Source organism: Pleurodeles waltl, chromosome 6, assembly GCF_031143425.1.
Source record: "Pleurodeles waltl isolate 20211129_DDA chromosome 6, aPleWal1.hap1.20221129, whole genome shotgun sequence".
NCBI lineage: Eukaryota > Metazoa > Chordata > Amphibia > Caudata > Salamandridae > Pleurodeles > Pleurodeles waltl.
In genome coordinates, this window is record NC_090445.1 from 984,791,043 (window position 1) to 984,810,218 (window position 19,176).

Here is a 19,176-nt window from a genome sequence, read left to right on the forward strand (position 1 = left end):
TAGTTTTTGCTCCTGGTGCATAGGATGATTCAAGCCCCGTGGGTCTTGTCATTAGGCAATATCCATGATGGATCCGCACCTTATTTCTCTTTGGTGCCTGGAGCGCGACCACAACCGAAGTTGTGCTCTGAGTGCCGGGCCATGCATCCGAAGGCTTTGAGGGAGCAGTCCCTGGAGCTGAAGGTGGCCCGGCACCTGAATCTACATGAATTGAGATCCTGGTCAGGAGGAAGGTCCTGGTATCTGACGCAGAGTTCGAAATCTTTGTCCTCTCTCTCCAAGTCCTCTGTACTATCGGGTAAGTCGAGGCACAAGAAAAAAATCTAAGAAGTGAAAGTGTATTTTAACTTTTTGTCTGTAGGCCGGCAAGACGAGGGAGCTTCGTCATTTTAAACTTGTTCTGAGGAACCTGCGCTGAGGCTAACTTCGCGCCTTCCTCACTTTCCAGGAACCGGAGTGACCCCATCCCAATTAAAATAATTTTATGATGCCATGTGCTTTGTTTTTGGACAGTCCGACCATGTCTGTGTGCCTTTGGGTCCCCCCGGGGTTCCCTCATCGTGTTCTGTGCCAATAGGCTCCCAGAGATAAAGTCCTGGATCGGGACCGGTGCTGGTTGTATCACCTCGACTGACGCCGATGCTCCGGCTACGCCATCACTATTGTAATCGTTGACTCTGACATGGAGCCAGATGGATGACGCAGACTCCGACAGGAGCTTTGCCCCATTGATTGGATTCAGGTACCTTTTCCTATGGGCTAGGCGTCCATGATGAATGGGAGGGATTTCTGGCCCCCTAAGAACACCAGCCACAAGAAGAGATGGACTGATGTGAATAATTGGGTGAAGGCAGCTGACTGGATACTTCTCCACATTCTGGCATGCTGTCTCTCCCTACCTTGGCTACAGAGGAGGGAGCTTCTTGTGCTATGGTGGCGAGGAGGGCAGCTGAGGTCGAGGACCTTCATCTGCCCTCAGTAGCCGTCAAGACTAATCTCTTCAAATAGGTGCTGCAACTGGGAGCTTCCGCCTTAGAACCCCTGCTTTTGTTCAGTGAGACCCTCACTGATGTCCAACTGGGTACCTGGTCCAAACCCAGCACAGGGGCTCCTGTGAACAGGATGATTGCCTGCTGCCATCGCCCGCACCTGAGGACCCCCCCCACCTAGGGCTAGTTTGCTGCAGAATTCACCACCACCTGCTCTGCTGGCAATCCATTATGCCAGACAGGTGGGTTTTGCAGGTAGTCCAAAGGGGCTACTCCCTCCCATTCGATATTACCCCTCTATCCATGCCACCATCCTACGATCGGATGACTGAGGATCATACGTCCCTTCTCGACAAGGAAGTTACAGCTTTCTTGGCCAATGGAGCCATATGGAGGTTTCCAGTGCAAGAAGTATGCTGTGGTTGCTGTTCCTGCCACTTTTTGATTCCCAAAAAGGACAAGGGGCTTCGCCCTATCTTAGACCTTCAGTCCTTCAATCTCTTCCTCAAGAAGAAGTTCAAGATGCTTGTGTTGGCTCAAGTTCTTTATATACAGGGCCCTGGACCCAGGAGAGTGGATGGCAGCATTGGACTTGCAGGACGCTTCTTTTCATATCCCTGTCCTGCCTGCTCAGACGTTACGTGGTTAACGAGCTGCGATTAGGTCAAAGGCAGATCCCTGAATCTTCCCTAGCCAGATCGGACAATAGCATTAGATATCACTCCTGGGATGAGGCAGCTACCTGGGAGAGGTAAAGATCCGAGCCATTTCGCCTCCGGTGGAAACAGGCCTCCACATCAACCTGTTGCAGCTCTGTACAATCTTGCTGGCATTAAAAGCCTTTCTTCCCTTTATCAAGGTAAAGATGGTGCAGGTGTTCACAGACAACACCACTGCCGTGTGGTACTGCAACAAGCAGGGCGGGGTGTGGATGTGGACCCTTTGTCAAGAGGCTCTGCGCCTCTGGACGTGGCTGTAACTGCATGGCACATCCCTGGTGGTTCAACATCTGGTGAGCTCTCTGACCGCCAGAGCTGACAAACTCATCTGACAATTCCTAGCAGATCACAAATGGAGACTCCATCCGGAGGTGGCGCAAGGCCTCCTTAAGCAGTGGGGGAGTGCCTTTGTTAAATCTGTTTGCCTCTGCAGAGAACATGCAATGTTAGCAGTTTTGTGCGTTGGAGTTTCCAAAGTAGCATCACTTGGAGATGCTTTTCATCTCGAATGGAGTTAAGGCATACCACTCCTACCCAGATATCTCAAGTAGATCTGGAATGACCAGGCCCAAGTAATTCTTGTGGCTTCGGACTGGGCACAGAGTTTGGTATCCCTAACTGCTGAGCATGTCCGTTGATCCTCCGATCAAACTGTACTTTCAGGAGGATCTTCTGTCGAAGCAGCAGAAGAGAGTTCTGCACTTGAACCTGTCCACTCTCTGACTTCTTGTGTGGCGATTGAGCGGTGGCAGTTGACAGCTTTTGACCGTCCTTCCGAAGTCTGTCACGTAGTCTTGGCAGCCAGGCATCCCTACACCAAAACTGTATACACCTGTTGTTGGAAGATATTTGTGGTATGGTGCACAGACAAGTCTGACCCTCTTTGAGCTCCTCTCTCTGAGGTCCCATTTATTCTTTCCCATGCCTAGCAGGGCTCTGACTGGGCACTCTTAAGGGATATTTGTCGGTTATTTCTGCTTTTTTTTTTTTCTTTAAAGGTTGCCTGATCAACCTTTGTTGTTTAAGTCTCCTATTGTACATAGATTCCTCAAAGGTCTTACACATCTTTTTCCTTCCATCCCCATTCATTATTTCCCAATGTTATCTGAATTTGGTTTGTGACCATGGCTCTGCGCTTCTGGCATGGAAAGTTGTGAAAAGAAACTGGCGTCAGTGCACCAGTGTGGAACCTATATAGGGCCCATGACATCATATCTTACGCAGATGAGACAGATGATGGACGCAGAACCGATCTACAGCACGCAGGCATACTCCTCAAGAAAATCTTCTGGATCCAATTTGTCACCTTGGAAGAATTCAAAGGGAAGAGTAGGAAAGCACCTTTTTGACATGGTTAGCCCCCACTTTTTGCCTGGTTTCTGATGTGGCTTTGAGTGTTGGTACACTGGGTCCCTAGTAAATGGTACCCCTGGTACTTAGGGCCTGGGGTGCTAAGGAAGCTCTCTGGGGTCTGCAGCGCCACTACTGCCACCCTCAGGAACCCCTCACCTAACCCACAGAGAGCTGCCTTTGCAGGCTGCATGTCTTGGTGCAGAACTAAAATGAAAACGACATGGCGCACACAGCCTGTGTGTCCTTTCCCCTTTACATGCAATATATGTATGTCACCCCTACAACAGGCCTTCCAGCCCTAAAGGCAGGGTGCATTATATTACATGTGAGGGCATACCCACATGAGCAGATATGCCCCCGCTATTTCTTTGTCGATTCTCAGACATAGTAAGTGAACAGGGAAGGCATTTTAAGTGCATGTGCTGGGCATTGGCCATTACGAGTTCCCCATCTACATGACGGTTTCACTGAAGATAGATTAGCATGTTTGGTATCCAACATTTTGTAATAATAAACACTCACTGAATCCAGTGATGGATTTTTTCATACATGCACTTAGAAGGTGCCCCCTGAAAACCCACCAACTCCTAGCATGGACACTGACTGGTCAAAACCAGTGCAGCCACCTGAAACAGAGTTCTGGTCCCCTGAGGTGAGAGCCAATGCTTTTGAGAGCTCAAAACAAAGGCTTGTTTTGGGCAGAGGTGTGACCTCCTCTCCCACGGAGGGTCGACATTCCAGGGTGGGGAGCTTCAAAGGTCTTGCTGCCTTTGTAATGCAACCTGTTCTCTCCAGATGGTGGCGATGACAAGCCCCCCTGTCCTGACTCCACTTTTGGCAGCAGCACAGGTGGAAACATTAGTTAAATTAGGAGGAGTGCCCACTTCATGCCAGTCCCACCCCTAAGGTGGACGAGCTGAAGTGGACACTAATTTTTAAATTCCTCTATCTTGTTTAGAAGGAATTAGGCTGCTAGGGTTGGGCTATGCCCACTTCCCAGCAGAATGGTCATAAGAAGGGTGTGGTCATCCTGAAGGTGGTCAGCCCATTGGCTACCGCCTAGCACTCCCGGTAACGCCCCTAAATTGAGTATTTAGAGGCCACCTCTTAATCCCAGAATTCACATTCTTCATGACCTAAGAGCCGGATACTACAGTCTTGACCCGCAGAGAAGACTACAGACGCCAGCTGACTCCGCTCCAGCCCTGCCGGCCTGTTAACAACCCTCAAAGGCCCTGCGCCAGAAGATGACCAGTCCTGCAGCACAGCAACCTCCAAAGCTTTTGGTAGGACTGCCTGCCTTTGACAAAGATCAAGATCTCCTGAGAACAGTTGACCTGTTCTAGAAGAAATCAACTTTAAAAGAAAATAACTTTGCCCTGAGGAACCACAAAACTGCCTCCAGACCCACCTCTGCACCCGATGCCCACAGCCTAAGTCCACGTGGCCCACCGATCCTGTGAAGATTCCCCAGCGATTCTCAGTATGAGTCCACTGTGGGTTGACTCTGACGGGCTCTGCTTCAAAGCCTGCAGCGTTAAAAAAATCAGTCTCCATTGGTCAACATTGGGCACCAGACTTTGACCTCTACACCTGGCCTGCTTTGTATGAACTCTCTGTACTGATTTGAACCTTGCCTGGTGTTGACCTAAAACCCAGAAGACTGGATTTGTAAGTCGTGTACTTACCTGCAAAACAGTGTTCTTGTTTTCCTCCCCTAGGTTAACATTGCTGAACTGAAAAATCGCACTGTTGATTTTTGAAACTGCACAGTGCTTATGATTGAAAGTCTACTTGCCTGATTACTAAGTGCTTGGGTTTGAAACTTGTAAAAAGAAATGTTGTTTTTCTAAATTGGTCTGATTTATTCTTTGAGTGTGTGTCTCATGTACTACCTATGTGAGTAAAACAAATGCTTAGCACTTCCCTTTGATAAGCCTAACTGCTCGCCCACACTACCTCAGAATAGAGCATTAGTCCTATCTACTTTTGCCTCTGCAATACCAGTTGGGGATACACAGGACTTTATCCACAGTGTACTTCATTTTAGTGCAGTAAATAGTGAGCCATCCTCCTACCTTAAGGAATCTGTAGCTAGACAGTCTCTACCAGATAAGGGGGGGGTACCAAAGGTAAGTAACATTTCCGTTTTGTTTAGGTTTGGTGGTTGTACTAGCATATGTTGGTGGCGAATGGTACTGGCATTGTGGTTGTGGTTTTGTTGAACCTAGTAGGATTGGCAGTTGAACATTTCACACACCACCTATTTGTTGTTTATCATGTTGGGATTGTTTGACTCCACGATGGCAATTTGATTTTATAAACTAAAAGCAGGTGGAAGGCCCTATAAGTGCTAGGCTGCCACTGGAGTTATTAGAAAAGCAATCACCAGAAATGCCTCCTACATTAAATAAATATTGGTTTCTATTTACATGGCATGTATGAGATACAGTATTTAATGTGAAGTGTGATAATTTAGTGTATTTTGTACTTGTAAAATAGTCTCCCATGCACTTCAATGCACTCGTTCCATAGGCTGTGGAATGCTGCAACAAATAGCCAATAGCTCTGCTATGTATGTTCAATGATATCTTAGACCAGCTGTTTAAAGAGCCTTATCCAAATAAGCAGATGGTTGAAAGGTAGTAACCCAAAATCCATTTTTATGTATATTTATATTTAAAAGATTTATTTGTTCCTAGATGTGATCTTGTGGACATATTGGCTTCATGCTCTTAACCCCTTTGCTGCCAAGCCTTTCCCCCCCCTCAGGTGCCAGGCAGTTCGCGCTTAGGCCCACATAAGCTCCCCATGCCAAATTTGCATCCTTTTTTTCCAACATCCTAGGGATTCCAGAGGTACCCAGAGTTTGTGGGTTCCCTTGGAGGAGACCAAGAAATTAGCCAAAATACAGCAAAAATTTTAAAAAAAAAAAAAAATAATGGGAACAAAGGGTTGCAGAAGATAGCTCGTGGTTTTTCACTGAAAAAGGCATCAACAAAGGGCTTGTGGTGCTAAAATCACCACCTTCTCAGCTTTCAGGAACATGTAGACTTTAAGCAGAAAACCTCATTTTTCAACACAATTTTGACATTTTATTGAGACATACCCCATTTTTACTAGTTTTTTGTGCGTTCAGCCTCCTTCCAGTTAGTGCCTTAAATGGGTGTGAAACCAGTGCTGGATCCCGGAAACATTTCTGAAAATTCTAAATTCAGCAAGGGGTCATTTGTGTAGATCCAACAAGATTTTCCTACAGAAAATAACAGCTGAAATAAACAAATATTGAAATTGAGGTGAAAAATAGCAATTTTTCTCCACGTTTTACTTTGCAACTTTTTCCTGCGATGTCAGATTTTCAAACGTAATATACCGTTACGTCTGCTGGACTCCTCTGGTTGCGGGGATATGTAGGGCTTGTAGGTTAATCAAGAACGCTAGGTACCCAGAGCCAATAAAGGAGCTGTAACTTGATATGGGTTTTCATTGTATTCAGAGTATACTGCAGTTCATTTGGTGAAATATAAAGAGTGAAAAACAGGTATTGAGGAAACCTTTGTATTTCCAAAATGGGCACAAGATAGGGTGTTGAGAAGCAGTGGTTATTTGCACATCTCTGAATTCCATGGTGCCCATACTAGCATGTGAATTACAGAGCATTTCTCAAATAGACGCATTTTTGCACACTGTCTTACATTTGGAAGGAAAAAATGTAGGGAAAGACAATGACAATAACACTTGCTCTGCTATTCTGTGTTCCCCCAAGTCTCCCGATAAAAATGGTACCTCACTTGCGTGGGTAGGCCATCACATTTTTGATATTGAAATAGAACATGTTTTTTTGGAAAGTGCCTAGCTGTGGATTGTAGCCTCTAGCTCAGCCGACACTTAGGTAAGCCTACCAAACCTGTGCATTTTTTTAAACTGGGCACCTAGGGGAATCCAAGATGGAGTGACTTGTGGGGCTCTCATCAGGTTCTGTTACCCAGAATCCTTTGCAAACCTCAAAATTTGGCATTAAACACTTTTCCCTCAGATTTTGGTGACTGCAGGTTCTGGAATCTGAGAGGAGCCACAAATTACCTTTCACCCAGCATTCCCCAAAGTCTCCCGATAAAAATGGTACCTCACTTGTGTGAGTAGACCTAGTGCCCACGACAGGAAATGCCCCAAAACACAACTTGGACACATCACATCTTCCCAAAGAAAACAGACCTGTGTTTTGCGAAGTGCCTAGCTGTGGATTTTGGCCTATAGCTCAGCCGGCACCTAGGGAAACCTAGCAAACCTGGACATTTCTGAAAACTAGACACCTAGGGGAACCCTGGATTGTGTAACTTCTGGTGCTCTCACCAGGTTCTGTTACCCAGAATCCTTAGCAAACCTCAAAATTTAGCAAAAAAAAACACTTTTTCCTCACATTTCGGTGACAAAGTTCTGGATTCTGAGAAGAGCCATAGATTTCTTCCACGCAGCATTCCCCCAAGTCTCCTGATTAAAAAAAAAAATGGTACCTCACTTGTGTGGGTAAGCCTAGTGCCTGCAACAGGAAATGCCATCTAGGAGGAGCAGCCTTCTAGGGAAACCTTCCAAACCCAAACATTTCTGAAAACTAGACACCCAAGGGAGTCCAGGAAGGTGTGACACCCCCCCCCCCCTTGTGTTTTCTTACCCAGAATCCTCAGCAAAGCTCAAATTGAGCTAAAAAATCTAAATGTTCCCACATTTCTGTGTGGGATCACCGCACCGGCACAAATTTCTCACCACCCAACTTTCCCCTCAGTGTCCTTGTAAAAATGAAACCTCACTTGTGTAGGTGGGCCAACTGCCTGTGACAGGGAAGAGCCAAAAACATGTCTAAAATGAGGAAGAACCAAAGCGGGTCCAAAAGAGCAGTTTGAAAAAAACGTTTTTAGGCTGACAAGTGGGGCAGCTTTTTCTATCGGTATGGATGCGACAATGCTGGGTGGTAGGAATTCTGTGGATTCCTGCCGATTCTGGAAGGTTCCATCACAAAAATGTGGGGAAAATGTATGATTTCCAGCAAAGTTGGAGGTTTGCAGAGCATTATGGGTAAGAAAATGGTGCGGGTGCATGTGAAGCACACCACCCTGGACCCACCCAGATGTATCGTTTTCAGATGTGTCTAGGTCTTGTAGATTTGTCTAGATGGCAGCGACCCAAAGTCCAAAAAATGCAGCCCTCACCATTCCAAGTGGGACGATTTTGAGAGTTAGACAATCTCTCATGGCTCAAATGTAAAACCAAAACCCCAAATAATCAGATGTCCTGTTGCTTGCTGTGGGATAAGATGTTTTAGTGTGTGACGGGAGAGCTGAAAGACTGTTACCCCCTTTAGTTGGGATAGGGGCATAACCATGCCTGTACTGGTTGGTAGCCACGTTCCCACTATCTATCTTTTTTTTTTTTATTCCCTGGCATCCAGTAGGCTTTCTGCCCCCCTCCCCCCCCACACACAGGGAGAGGATCGGGGATTATTGCACGATCTGCCCACCTGTGGTGTCTGGTGTACTTTCTGAACCTTATAAAAAAAAATAGGCCGATCTGCCCCCAAGAAATGGCCAACAGTAATGTGCCCCCTCAAACAAAACACACACACTAATTAAAATAGGCCTATCTGTCGGGGGGGGGGTCAGAAATGAGCTACCCTGGGAGCGACCCAGGGGAGCGACCCTTGCTCAAGGGGTCACTCCACTTCATTCCTAACGGTTTAAAAAAAAAATAATAATAATCCCTGGCGTCTAGTCGCTTCTGCCCCCCCCCCCCCCCCCCCCCCCAATCAAAATAGGCCAATCTGCCCCCTAGGTGGCAGAAAATGCCTAATAATATATTGCCCCCCCCAGGTAGCGGCCCTTGCCCAAGAGGCTGCTCCCCTTATGCATAATTTTTTTAATTTTTTTAAAGACATCCTTGGTGTCTGGTGGGTATTTCTGCTGCTCGATCGCTTCATGATCGGGCAGCAGAAATGCTCAGAGACATGAAAGGAAAGGCCTTTCCTTTCATGTTTCTATACCGGGCCCGGCCCCAGCATCGGAATAGAAATGCAAAGCATTTCTCTCCGATTGCGCTGGTAGCCAAGCAATTGCGTGCTGATGTCATCAGACGTCGGTGGGGGGGTTGAAGGTGGAAGGGGAAGCAATTCCCCTTCCATCCCTGACAATGGGAGGGGGGGAGGAAGGCTTAGTTGGAGCGCTAGCGCTCCCCCATGAGCCAGTCCATGGATGTAACGGTTATGTCCTTAGCGCCGCAGCCATTGACGTAACTGTTACGTCTATGGTGTGGAGGGGATTAACCGTCACCTTCTGGGTTGGAGTGTTTTTTTTGTTGTTTTTTTAACCTTCACTTGAGTAAGTGATTGATTTTTGGTTCATTGGATTATCGTGTTCAGAATTGTTCTGCACGACTGTAGAAAATGTACATGGCACTGTGAAGAATCCTGATATTAATTGGGGCATTAACGTGATGTGGAGCGTTAAGTGAGATTGTCTTCTTAATGACAAAGTATGAAGGAAAAAAGCAATGATTTTTTCTAATTATTTCTGAAAATAGTGTCCTACTGCTTTTCTGTACTTTAAGGACGATGGTCTGTTGTGTAACTGTGCCAGAACTATTATTTTCACTTTGTCTTTGTAAGTTACCCTGTCGTTTTAAATCTTACCTCCAAACAGCTTTTAACTGTCTGTTTAAAATCTGTTCTGGTCAATACCAATACTTACAGTGGGCATTTGGCACAATTTTTTTATTTTATTGTTAATTTTATTTGCCTATTTTTTTTATTCAGTGTTTTTCCTTCATCTTTGTTTGCCTCTCCCCTGGAGCACAGCTTTATTACCAACCTTTTGAATCCACCACCACACACTACACGCCTCTTCATGTCACACTTGGGAGTTTTTTCCAACCTTCTGGTTCAAACTACGCACTGCATGTATGACTCACTGCACTTTTATTTATAATTTAGCAGATGCTCATGCATCTGAAAACAAGCATGTTTTTCTTTTTTGCCAGTAGGGAACATGATCTGCAAAAAGCATTGTCAAAGCCAAAGTCTCAGGTAACAATGAGAAGCTGAGACCTGATGGCCTTTCCAGTGCTCGGTTATTTTTGATCATTTGTTGGGCTTCTGATCCTGAGGCAACCCTCAAATTACAAAATGGTGCTGTCCAGGAACTACTGTTGAAGTGGTTAGAGAAAGTTTCCTTTTGTATGCCTCTCCACAATGGTCCTAATCGATGATAGCATTTACTAGTTTTTAGGGTGCACACATTATTCTCGTTCTGTAAAGGAATTCCAGTGGTTTGGGCAGCCAGGAGGCCTCGTTGTGAGTGTTTTGCTTTCTTTGAAGCCAGACCTGTACCTCTGTTGTTCAGTATGTTGAACAATGGAAGGTGACACACGGAATCTGTTGCGAGAAGTCTCGCTGTGGCTGTCGATAAGGTTACCTTTGGTTGTCTGTGAACAGGTTTAAGAATGCCATTTGTGTGATGAAGGAAGGATCCTTTGCAAAGGGCCCAGCGCCCGTGTATCTGTACTGAGAGCACCGAAACCGAGATAATCAGTACGGGATTTATATGAGAACAAATACAAATTCACACGAACGAAGAAGATTAAATGCACAGATTAGCTCTACACGGGTAAGGAGCCTAGTAGAGAAGATAGTTTGTGAAACTTTAAAAAAAAAAAAAAAAACGCCGTTGTTGGCGATAGTGCGCGGGAAATCAAAGCTTATTCCAAAGTATTCATCTTAACAAGACAAAGAATCGGAAACCGAAGGCAGAATAGGGAGGGCGAGGACCAGTCAGTGGACCTCGACCAGCGGACAAGAAATTTCGTTGGGAAATGTAAATTAAATGAGATAAAAATGAGTAACGCCTTCCATACATGTGAAACAGTAGCCAGCTAATGAAATTGAAGTCAAATGGGAAAACTACACATGCGAGATAGATAAGATATAATGTGATCAAAGGTCTTGAGACGAAATACAATGTGAACAGAGTATCGAATAGATTGAAGTGGAAGGGAGGGGTAACACGGAATGAAAAGCACCACTCCAGGTAAATGGAAAAAAATGAATAATATCTCTAGCTTCTAAAAAGGGAAGGAAAGCTTTTTGTCAGTGAAGCGCGAATTGAAAATTAATTTTGTGTTTGGGAAAATCAAGATATTAAAAAATAATTATACCAGCTATACAGGCACATTCAGCAGGGGCGATAAAAGGGGATTCATATGGGAGGAGTAATGTCGGCAACCAGTGCCTAGCTTGAAAAAGAATGAGTGCCCGTGCCCAGATCTCTGCTCTGAAGCCCATGAGTTGAATACCAAGGCTCCGTAGCCGTCAATCCCCCTCATGCCGCTTTAATCCACTACTAGACACTGCTGCCCCTTTACTCCTGCTCCTGTGTGTTCTTGCTTTCTCCCTTCTTGGCGGGTTTTTCTTCATCTTTCTGTTTTGTGCGCTTTTCGCTCTTTGCTCTCTTAAATGTCTGAACCCGGAGAACACACAGACTTGGGTTGCTATTAGGTCATGGCGCAAGTACCCGATCCTGGTCACAAAAATCTTAGCTTCTCCGTAACTTGTTGCAGTCCTCTTGGGCATAGGCCCCAGGTATTCAAGTTTGATTAAGCAAGGAATTCTAAAAAGTCATACAGTTGGAAAGTGCTACAGCTTCTTCATGTACCTAAAGCAGCAAAGTGCAATGTTTTGCTGTTTGAGTTTTTTCGCCCGCAGGCGAAATGGGCTCCTCAACTTCCGAACACACCGCGAGGCGCGAGCTTTACTGGGGATTTGTTTTACCTTGTTTTCAGTGTGTTCGATCAATAGGCTCACAAACGATAAAGGTTTGCTAAATGAATACAAAGTATCTCACTCTTGTAGAGGGGATTGCCATCCTCCTTTTTGGTGTGTTTTTCGCAGTCGGGCGGCATTTGTGAAAAGGACAGGATTGCGAACATTACTAAACCCAGTCAAACTTTCTGGATTATGCAATCATTTAGTTATAAAGGACTGAATATAGTGTTTGGGAAAGTTTTATGAGCATATGATTTTACATTGTTTTATTGGGTTGTCTAGTTTCTGCTACTTTAGCAAAGTGTTTGCTGAACATAGAATTGTTAATGATGTGGGTAAAGTGCTCTGTTTAATAGTAAAACTCTCAATTATAGCTAAACAGACGATCTTTATTTCAGGGGTGCGGATTGTGTTAATGTACCACGATTTAACTTAACATCAGCTCCTTTGAACTACGGGTTTACTGCTCGCACTGAGCCTCCTGAAGAGTCCAGGGGCCTTTAGACACCAGATTACATTGTACTAGTTGTTTAGGAGCCTAGTGTCTGCAGAATGCCAGCTGTTGGAGTAACATAAATGAGTAACATGCTGTGGAATTTGCCTGCCAGTGTGTTGTGATATAATCAAAAGAAATTGTTGATTGTCTCACTGACCTCAGGATCCACGGTCAAAGTCTGATCAGTGACAGTCTTTTATGCTGTTTAATCGACATACCGAAAGATAGGGAACAGGCAGAACTTGTATAGAGGGATGAATGCTTGTTGCAGTAGAGGGAGGGGGATCGTGTCGAATCTAAACGTTTAGTTCACTTTTTGGGGCTTTTTTTCAGCATTTAAAATTTAAGAGGAGTATTCTAATACGTTTGACGTTCCCATCTTGTATGCTTCGTATGTTTTTTTTTTTTTTTGTAATCTAGATATTAAACGTTCACATTTCTTCTATTCTTCTAATCTCACTATGCCTCCACTAAAAAGTTTGTTCACTTACAGTTTTATTATTTATTTTAGGATAAAACCGTGAGACATATGAAAGGTGAAATGCTGTGCATTCATGGTGGTGGTATACGAGACTCAATCCAGTCGTGTGGCCCCTCCGTGGGTTCTTCAGATGCAAGAAAGCGACCTGCAGAAAGTCGGCACATGCTCGAGGAGCAGCCACCTGCTAAGAAAGGTACCCTTTATGTACCCACTGAGAAGCAGGTCTTCCCAAATGTGATTAATGTGCCTGTGCAAAGGCCTCATGTTACCAGCCGCAGGATACGACAAATCAGAAGGAGCAAGATTTCTGCAAACAATCTAAAAAGAAAATAGTACAAAAACAGTTTTATTTTTTAAGTCGGTTTTATTGTTTTAAAGTGTTCTGTTATTAATTTATAATAAACATTTGCTTTGGGGCACATTGCTTCCCTCTGCTGCTTGTAGTTTGTTTAGCTTTTCTACCTTCTACATTGATAATACTTTTCTGTCCCTCTTTAGCCCCTTCGATGCCAGGCCTTTTCCCCTCACGTGTCAAGCCTTTTCTTGGCTATTTAGGGCAGTTCGCCCTTAGGCCCTCATAACTCTTTGTCCACATAAGCTACCCACGCCAAATTTGCGTCTTTTTTCTCCCAACATCCTGGGGATTCTAGAGGTACCCAGACTTTGTGGGTTCCCCTGAAGGAGACCAATTAATTAGCCAAATTACTGTGAAATTTTAGTTTAAAAAAAAAAAAAATGGGAAAAGGGCTGCAAAAATGGCATGAACAAAGGGTTTCCGGTGCTAAAATCACCATCTTCCCCGCTTTCAAGAACAGGCAGACTTTAATCAGAAAACCCAATTTTCCACACGATTTTGGCATTATACTGGGACTTACCCCATTATTACTAATTTTTGTGCTTTCAGCCTCCTTCCAGTTAGTGACAGAAATGGGCGTGAAAACAATGCTGGATCCCAGAAAGCTAAACATTTCTGAAAAGTAGACACAATTCTGAATTCAGCAAGATGTAATGTGTAGATCCTACAGGAAAAAAACAGCTGAAATAAAAAAATATTGAAATTGAAATGAAAAAAAACCAGCCATTAAGCTGCACGTTTTACTCTTTTTCCTGCGATGTCAGATTTTTTAAAGCAATATACCGTTACATCTGCTGGACTGTTATGGCTGCAGGGATATATAGGGCTTACAGGTTCATCAAGAACCCTGGGTGCCCAGAGCCAATAAATGAGCTGCACCTTGCAGTGGGTTTTCATTCTATACCGGGTATACAGCAATTCATTTGCTGAAATATAAAGAGTGAAAAATAGGTATCAAGAGAACCTTTGTATTTTCAGAATGAGCACAAGATAAGGTGTTGAGAAGCAGTGGTTATTTGCACATCTCTGAATTCCGGGGGCCCATAGTAGCATGTGAATTACAGGGTATTTCTCAAATAGACGTCATTTTTACACACTGCCTTACATTTGGAAAGAAAAAATGTAGAGAAAAGCAAGGGGGCAATAACACTTGTTTTTCTATTCTGTGTTCCCCCAAGTAACCCGATAAAAATGGTACCTCACTTACGTGGCGATAGAAAACACAACATGGACACATCACATTTTTACATTGAAATCTGACTTGTTTTTTGCATAGTGCTGAGCTGTAGATTTTGGCCTCTAGCTCAGCCGGCACCATGGGAAACCTACCAAAACTGCACATTTTCTGAAAACTAGACATTTAGGAGAATCCAAGATGGGGTGACTTGTGGGGCTCTGACCAGGTTCTGTTACCCAGAATCCTTTGCAAACCTCAAAATCTGGCCAAAAAATACCTTTTCCTCTCATTTCAAGTTCTGGAATCTGAGAGGAACCACAAATTTCCTTCCACCCAGTGTTCCCCCAAGTCTCCCGATAAAAATGATACCTCACTTGTGTGGGTAGGCCTAGTGCCCGCAAAAGGAATCGCCCCAAAACACTATGTGGACACATCAAAATGATCAAATACTAAACTACCTGTTTTTGCGGGGGAGGGTTGTGAACCTGCGTTTTTGCTCCTGGGCTCAGCAGCCATATAGGGAAATCTACGAAACCCTAACATTTCTGAAAACTAGACACCCGAGGGAATCCAGGGAAGTGTGACTTGCATGGATCCCTCAATGTTTTCTTACCCAGAATTCTCGGCAAACCTCAAATTTAGCTACAAAATCAAATTATTCCCACATTTCTGTGTGGGATCACCTTACCGGGACAAATTTTCTACCACCCAATGTTCCCCTCAGTCTCCCGGTAAAAATGATACCTCACTTGTGTAGGTGGGCGCCAGGTGCCTGTGACAGGGACGAGCCAAAAACCTGTTGAAATTGAGAGGGAACCAAAGCGGGTCCAAAAGGGCAGTTTGGGGGAAAAAAATCATTTTTAGGCTGACAAATGGGGCAGAATTTTTATCAGTATAGATGAGACAATGCTGGGTGGTAGGAATTTTGCGTATTATTGCAGATTCCGGAACGTTCCATCACAAAAATGTGGAAAAAATTTGTGATTTCCAGCAAAGTTGGAGGCTTGCAGGGCATTATGGGTAAGAAAATGGTGCAGGTGCAGGTGAAGCACACCACCCTGGAATCACCCAGATGTTTAGTTTTCAGATGTGTCTAGGTCTTGTGGATTTTTTTACATAGCAGTGTCCAAAAAGTGCAGCCCTCACCATTCCAAGTGGGACGTTTTTGAGAGTTAGCCAAGCTCTCATGGCCCAAACCCAAATTAATCAAATGTCCTCTTGCTTGCTATGGAATAAGATGTTTTGGTGTGCGGGGGGGGGGAGAGCTGAAAGACTGTTACCCCCTTCAGTTGGGGTGGGGGCATAATCGGGCCCATACTGGTTGGTGGCGACCAACCCACTGTTTTATATATTTTTTTAATTCCCTAGCATTTAGTATGCTTTCTGACCCCCTCCACCCGGGGAGTAGATCTGGGGTAATTGCCCCATCCGGCCACCAGTGGGCAGAAAAACTTCCGGCCCCATTTATTTGGGGGTGGGTGTATGGCCATACCCCCACCCTCTTATTTTGGAACAAAAATCTTCTCTGGTGGGCTTTCGCCCCCTTGGAGGCAGATGGCCCTTCCAAAAATAGGCTGATCTGCCCCCGGGGGGGGGGGCAGATATGGCCAACAGTAATATGCCCCTCATGGGGAGTGACTCTTGCCCAATGGGCTGCCCCCTCCAAACAAAATACACACATACACAAAAATAAAATAAACAAAAACAAATCCCTCATGTCTAGGGTTGTTGCTTTTAAAAGCTATTGTACCCATCTAATATGCACCTGACACCGCTGTCTCCTTATACTTGTCTTAAAACAAGTATTCATGTTTGTGGAAACACAATGGTGATGTTGTTTTTATTGTAACAGAATGACATATGGCCATAGGAAAGTTGCAGTATTCCCAGCCACTTTTCACATACTCTACCTGTGGTTGTCACACTCACTTATGTCCTCTGGGGACTGGTGTTTTTCCCTGTAGTGAGTCAGAAAGGTTCACAGTAAGCTAGACAGCAATCAATGCATCAAGTAAGTTTCATAGTTCCTTATGTTAATTTTACCTTCTAGAAGAAAAATGAAACTCACCCATTCAGGCATATTGTTTACTTTCAAACTGGTTCTTCTAGGCATGATCTGATGTATTTTAGTGTGGAGATATGCCTGAATAAAGAATCCTTAATGAATGGACACAAGCAACTTGAGGTCTTATACCCTTCTTTGATATTTTGAGAAGTTCATTTTTGGTGGGATAAGAATGCTTATATCACACTCTTTTGTGGCTCACTCAAATTCATCTGCTGTTCATGGTCGGTTGAAACAACTCCTTTCTTTTACTGATGAAATTATATGTCTTGGTATGATATACTTAGATAATAACCATGTAAAAATGTCTCCAGTAACATTGTTAAACTCAGCAGTGCAGTCATTCGTGTCGCAATTTTTCTTTTTGAATGGGTATTAAAAGCGGACTATAGTAAAGGAGCCCTCTGTTGTAATAAAAGGAGTGACTGAGTACCGAGACAATCAAATAATCTAATTCCCAGAAGTAAAATAGGTTTATACCTTAAACCCAGAGTTTTCCTTTGGTACCTTGGCAGAAGCAAGTCTTACTGTGAGAATCGTATATGAGATGCATGAAGAGCTATGCCAAACAAAACACAAGTAAAGAAATAAAACATGGCTCCCAACAATTAGTTGAAAGGGAAACAATCTAATAATTTCAGTGACACAAAATGTAAATGAACCTAAAGGTGGAGACCAGGTTGTCAAAAGTTATCAGTGACGGCAATGCAATGTGTTTTGCACTATTACAAAAGAATGGCCCCATGACTTTTTTAAAACATTCGGCACATCGTCTTTTATTTGTTGCAGAAAATATTACTGATTTCAACGTAGCGCATTAAAAAATGTCCAGATTCTATTATGGTGCTTTCTAAACTGTAACAGATAATCCCCTGAACAGAAGGCCATTGGTCAAAATGAAAAATTGGGGTTTTCTTTATTTTCAGTCCACACTATTGTCATAAGTCAGGAGATTTTGAGAAAAGCAGCATTGCAGCAGCAGGTTTTGTCCTAGAGGAATCATGGATCCTCTTAGTGTTACCAGCTAGCAAGAGGCCAGCTTCCCTGACTCTTCAGATCCAGAGGTCAAAAGGGAAGTAGGGGTCGCACTCTCCCCTCTTCAGTCCTCCCCCAGGCAGACCGGAATTCTTTCAGTGGGCAGTGTTTAGATGTCTTTGAGTTCCAAGCAGCACTCTGCCAATAGGGTGGTATTAGCAGTTTATGTAAGTTTTACCAGTTTTTGGTGAATCTTGCTACACCAATCATGTCAAAATCCCCACACACTCTTCCTTTACCCCTTACTTTTAACACATTATGATCCAGCTCCTGTTTCCCAAGACTGATTGACCTCCAAGGTAAACTTTTTTCGTGTAACTGAAGTTTGTCTAAGGATCTTTTTCCTGCGCCTTACTACTCCTGATGCGAAATCCTTCCAACGCAAATCCTACACTGCAGCTAAAAAAGCCCCTCTGCCCTTAATCTTCTAGGGAAAAGTGGGGTTTCCAGTCTCCCCGCCCCTCAGAAGAGTGTGCTGATGCTTTCTTTTGTTGTTGCTTTCTTCTGACAAAAGAAGAGCAGGGATAGGAAGGCTGGCGTGTGACAAAGCTGTCATTTGATCAATGTAGTAATTAATTTGACCAAGAGGTGCTAAAATAGAAGGCAGTGACAGGAAGACAAAGGGTTGGTCTGGGCCAGACCTCTCTTTAGCAGGTAGATGTCAAATCCAAAGGCAGTAACTAGTAGGATGCCTTTTATTCTAAGAACAGTTCAATTCACTGTGAGTAAATGCTTCTTCATGAAGGGATGAAGTGTTAAACTCTAAGGGTGTCTTGTAAGTGTTTCAGTCATATATATGAAGCCAACCATACCAAACGTTTTTTCAAGGCTGGAAAAGTACAGCCTTATAAAATGGCCCTTTTATCATTTAAAATCGAAATACAAGTTGACAAGTGACTTTTAATGTTTTTGTTAATCTGTTACGTTGTAAAAATGCTTTCTTGACACCCTGTAAAGAATTCAGATTAATTTGTAACAAAGCACCTAGGCTCACGAAATCGGTTTTAAAATTTTAGTTGATTGCTGAATTAGCATTTTCGATTTAGGCACTGTTCATCTAAGACTACCATCGGCTAGGCCCAGTGACAGTTGACTTGTATAGGAAACATTCAGCATTCTGATGATACTAACAGGTTCAGTTAGCTTGTTTCTCTTCAGCCCCTAATCTGAAGTGTGGCATGACTCTACCCCAGCTCATTTCATAGTGTTTGCTTTCTATAATAAATGTATTTATTTTCACCACACGCTCCCCTTTGGAATTTGATATTTACACAGCCAGTGCAGTTTGTGCGCAAATTACAGATATCGTATAGAACATAAAATATGGTACTTAAATGGGTTACAATTATTACAGATGTTTCATGCAGTTTAAACATGTTTTCAGCCTAAATTGCCGAGAGTCAAAACCAGTAGCTTTCCAGCTCAAAAATCTAGGTGAATTATAGCAGAAAGGTAGATATCATGTTATAGTTTTATGATAATTTATGCAAGGAATACAAGCTGGGCTAAGATGTACCTTCTTATCAAATTTAATGTAATTATGTCTGGGAAATATTTGATGGGAGAGCAAGAAAATTCCATTGAAATTCAATAAAATGCAGTTTATGAAAACTTCCCTCTCTAAATCTCATCCAGCCCACAACTAATCAGAGCAAAGGATAAAGTCAGTTTTGAAAGGCCAAGAAGTGCAATTTATTTGG

The 19,176-nt window shown here is 43.7% G+C and overlaps 1 protein-coding gene across 1 annotated transcript in view; it reads left to right on the forward strand.

The window, feature by feature from the left end:
* The window catches only part of KIF20B (kinesin family member 20B), a 434,415-nt gene that overhangs the window by 194,122 nt on the left and 221,117 nt on the right, over positions 1 to 19,176 (forward strand). The window contains exon 19 of the mRNA XM_069239865.1: positions 12,875 to 13,037. Coding sequence (XP_069095966.1) covers positions 12,875 to 13,037 — 163 coding nt within the window. The remainder of the gene's footprint in view (positions 1 to 12,874; positions 13,038 to 19,176) is intronic.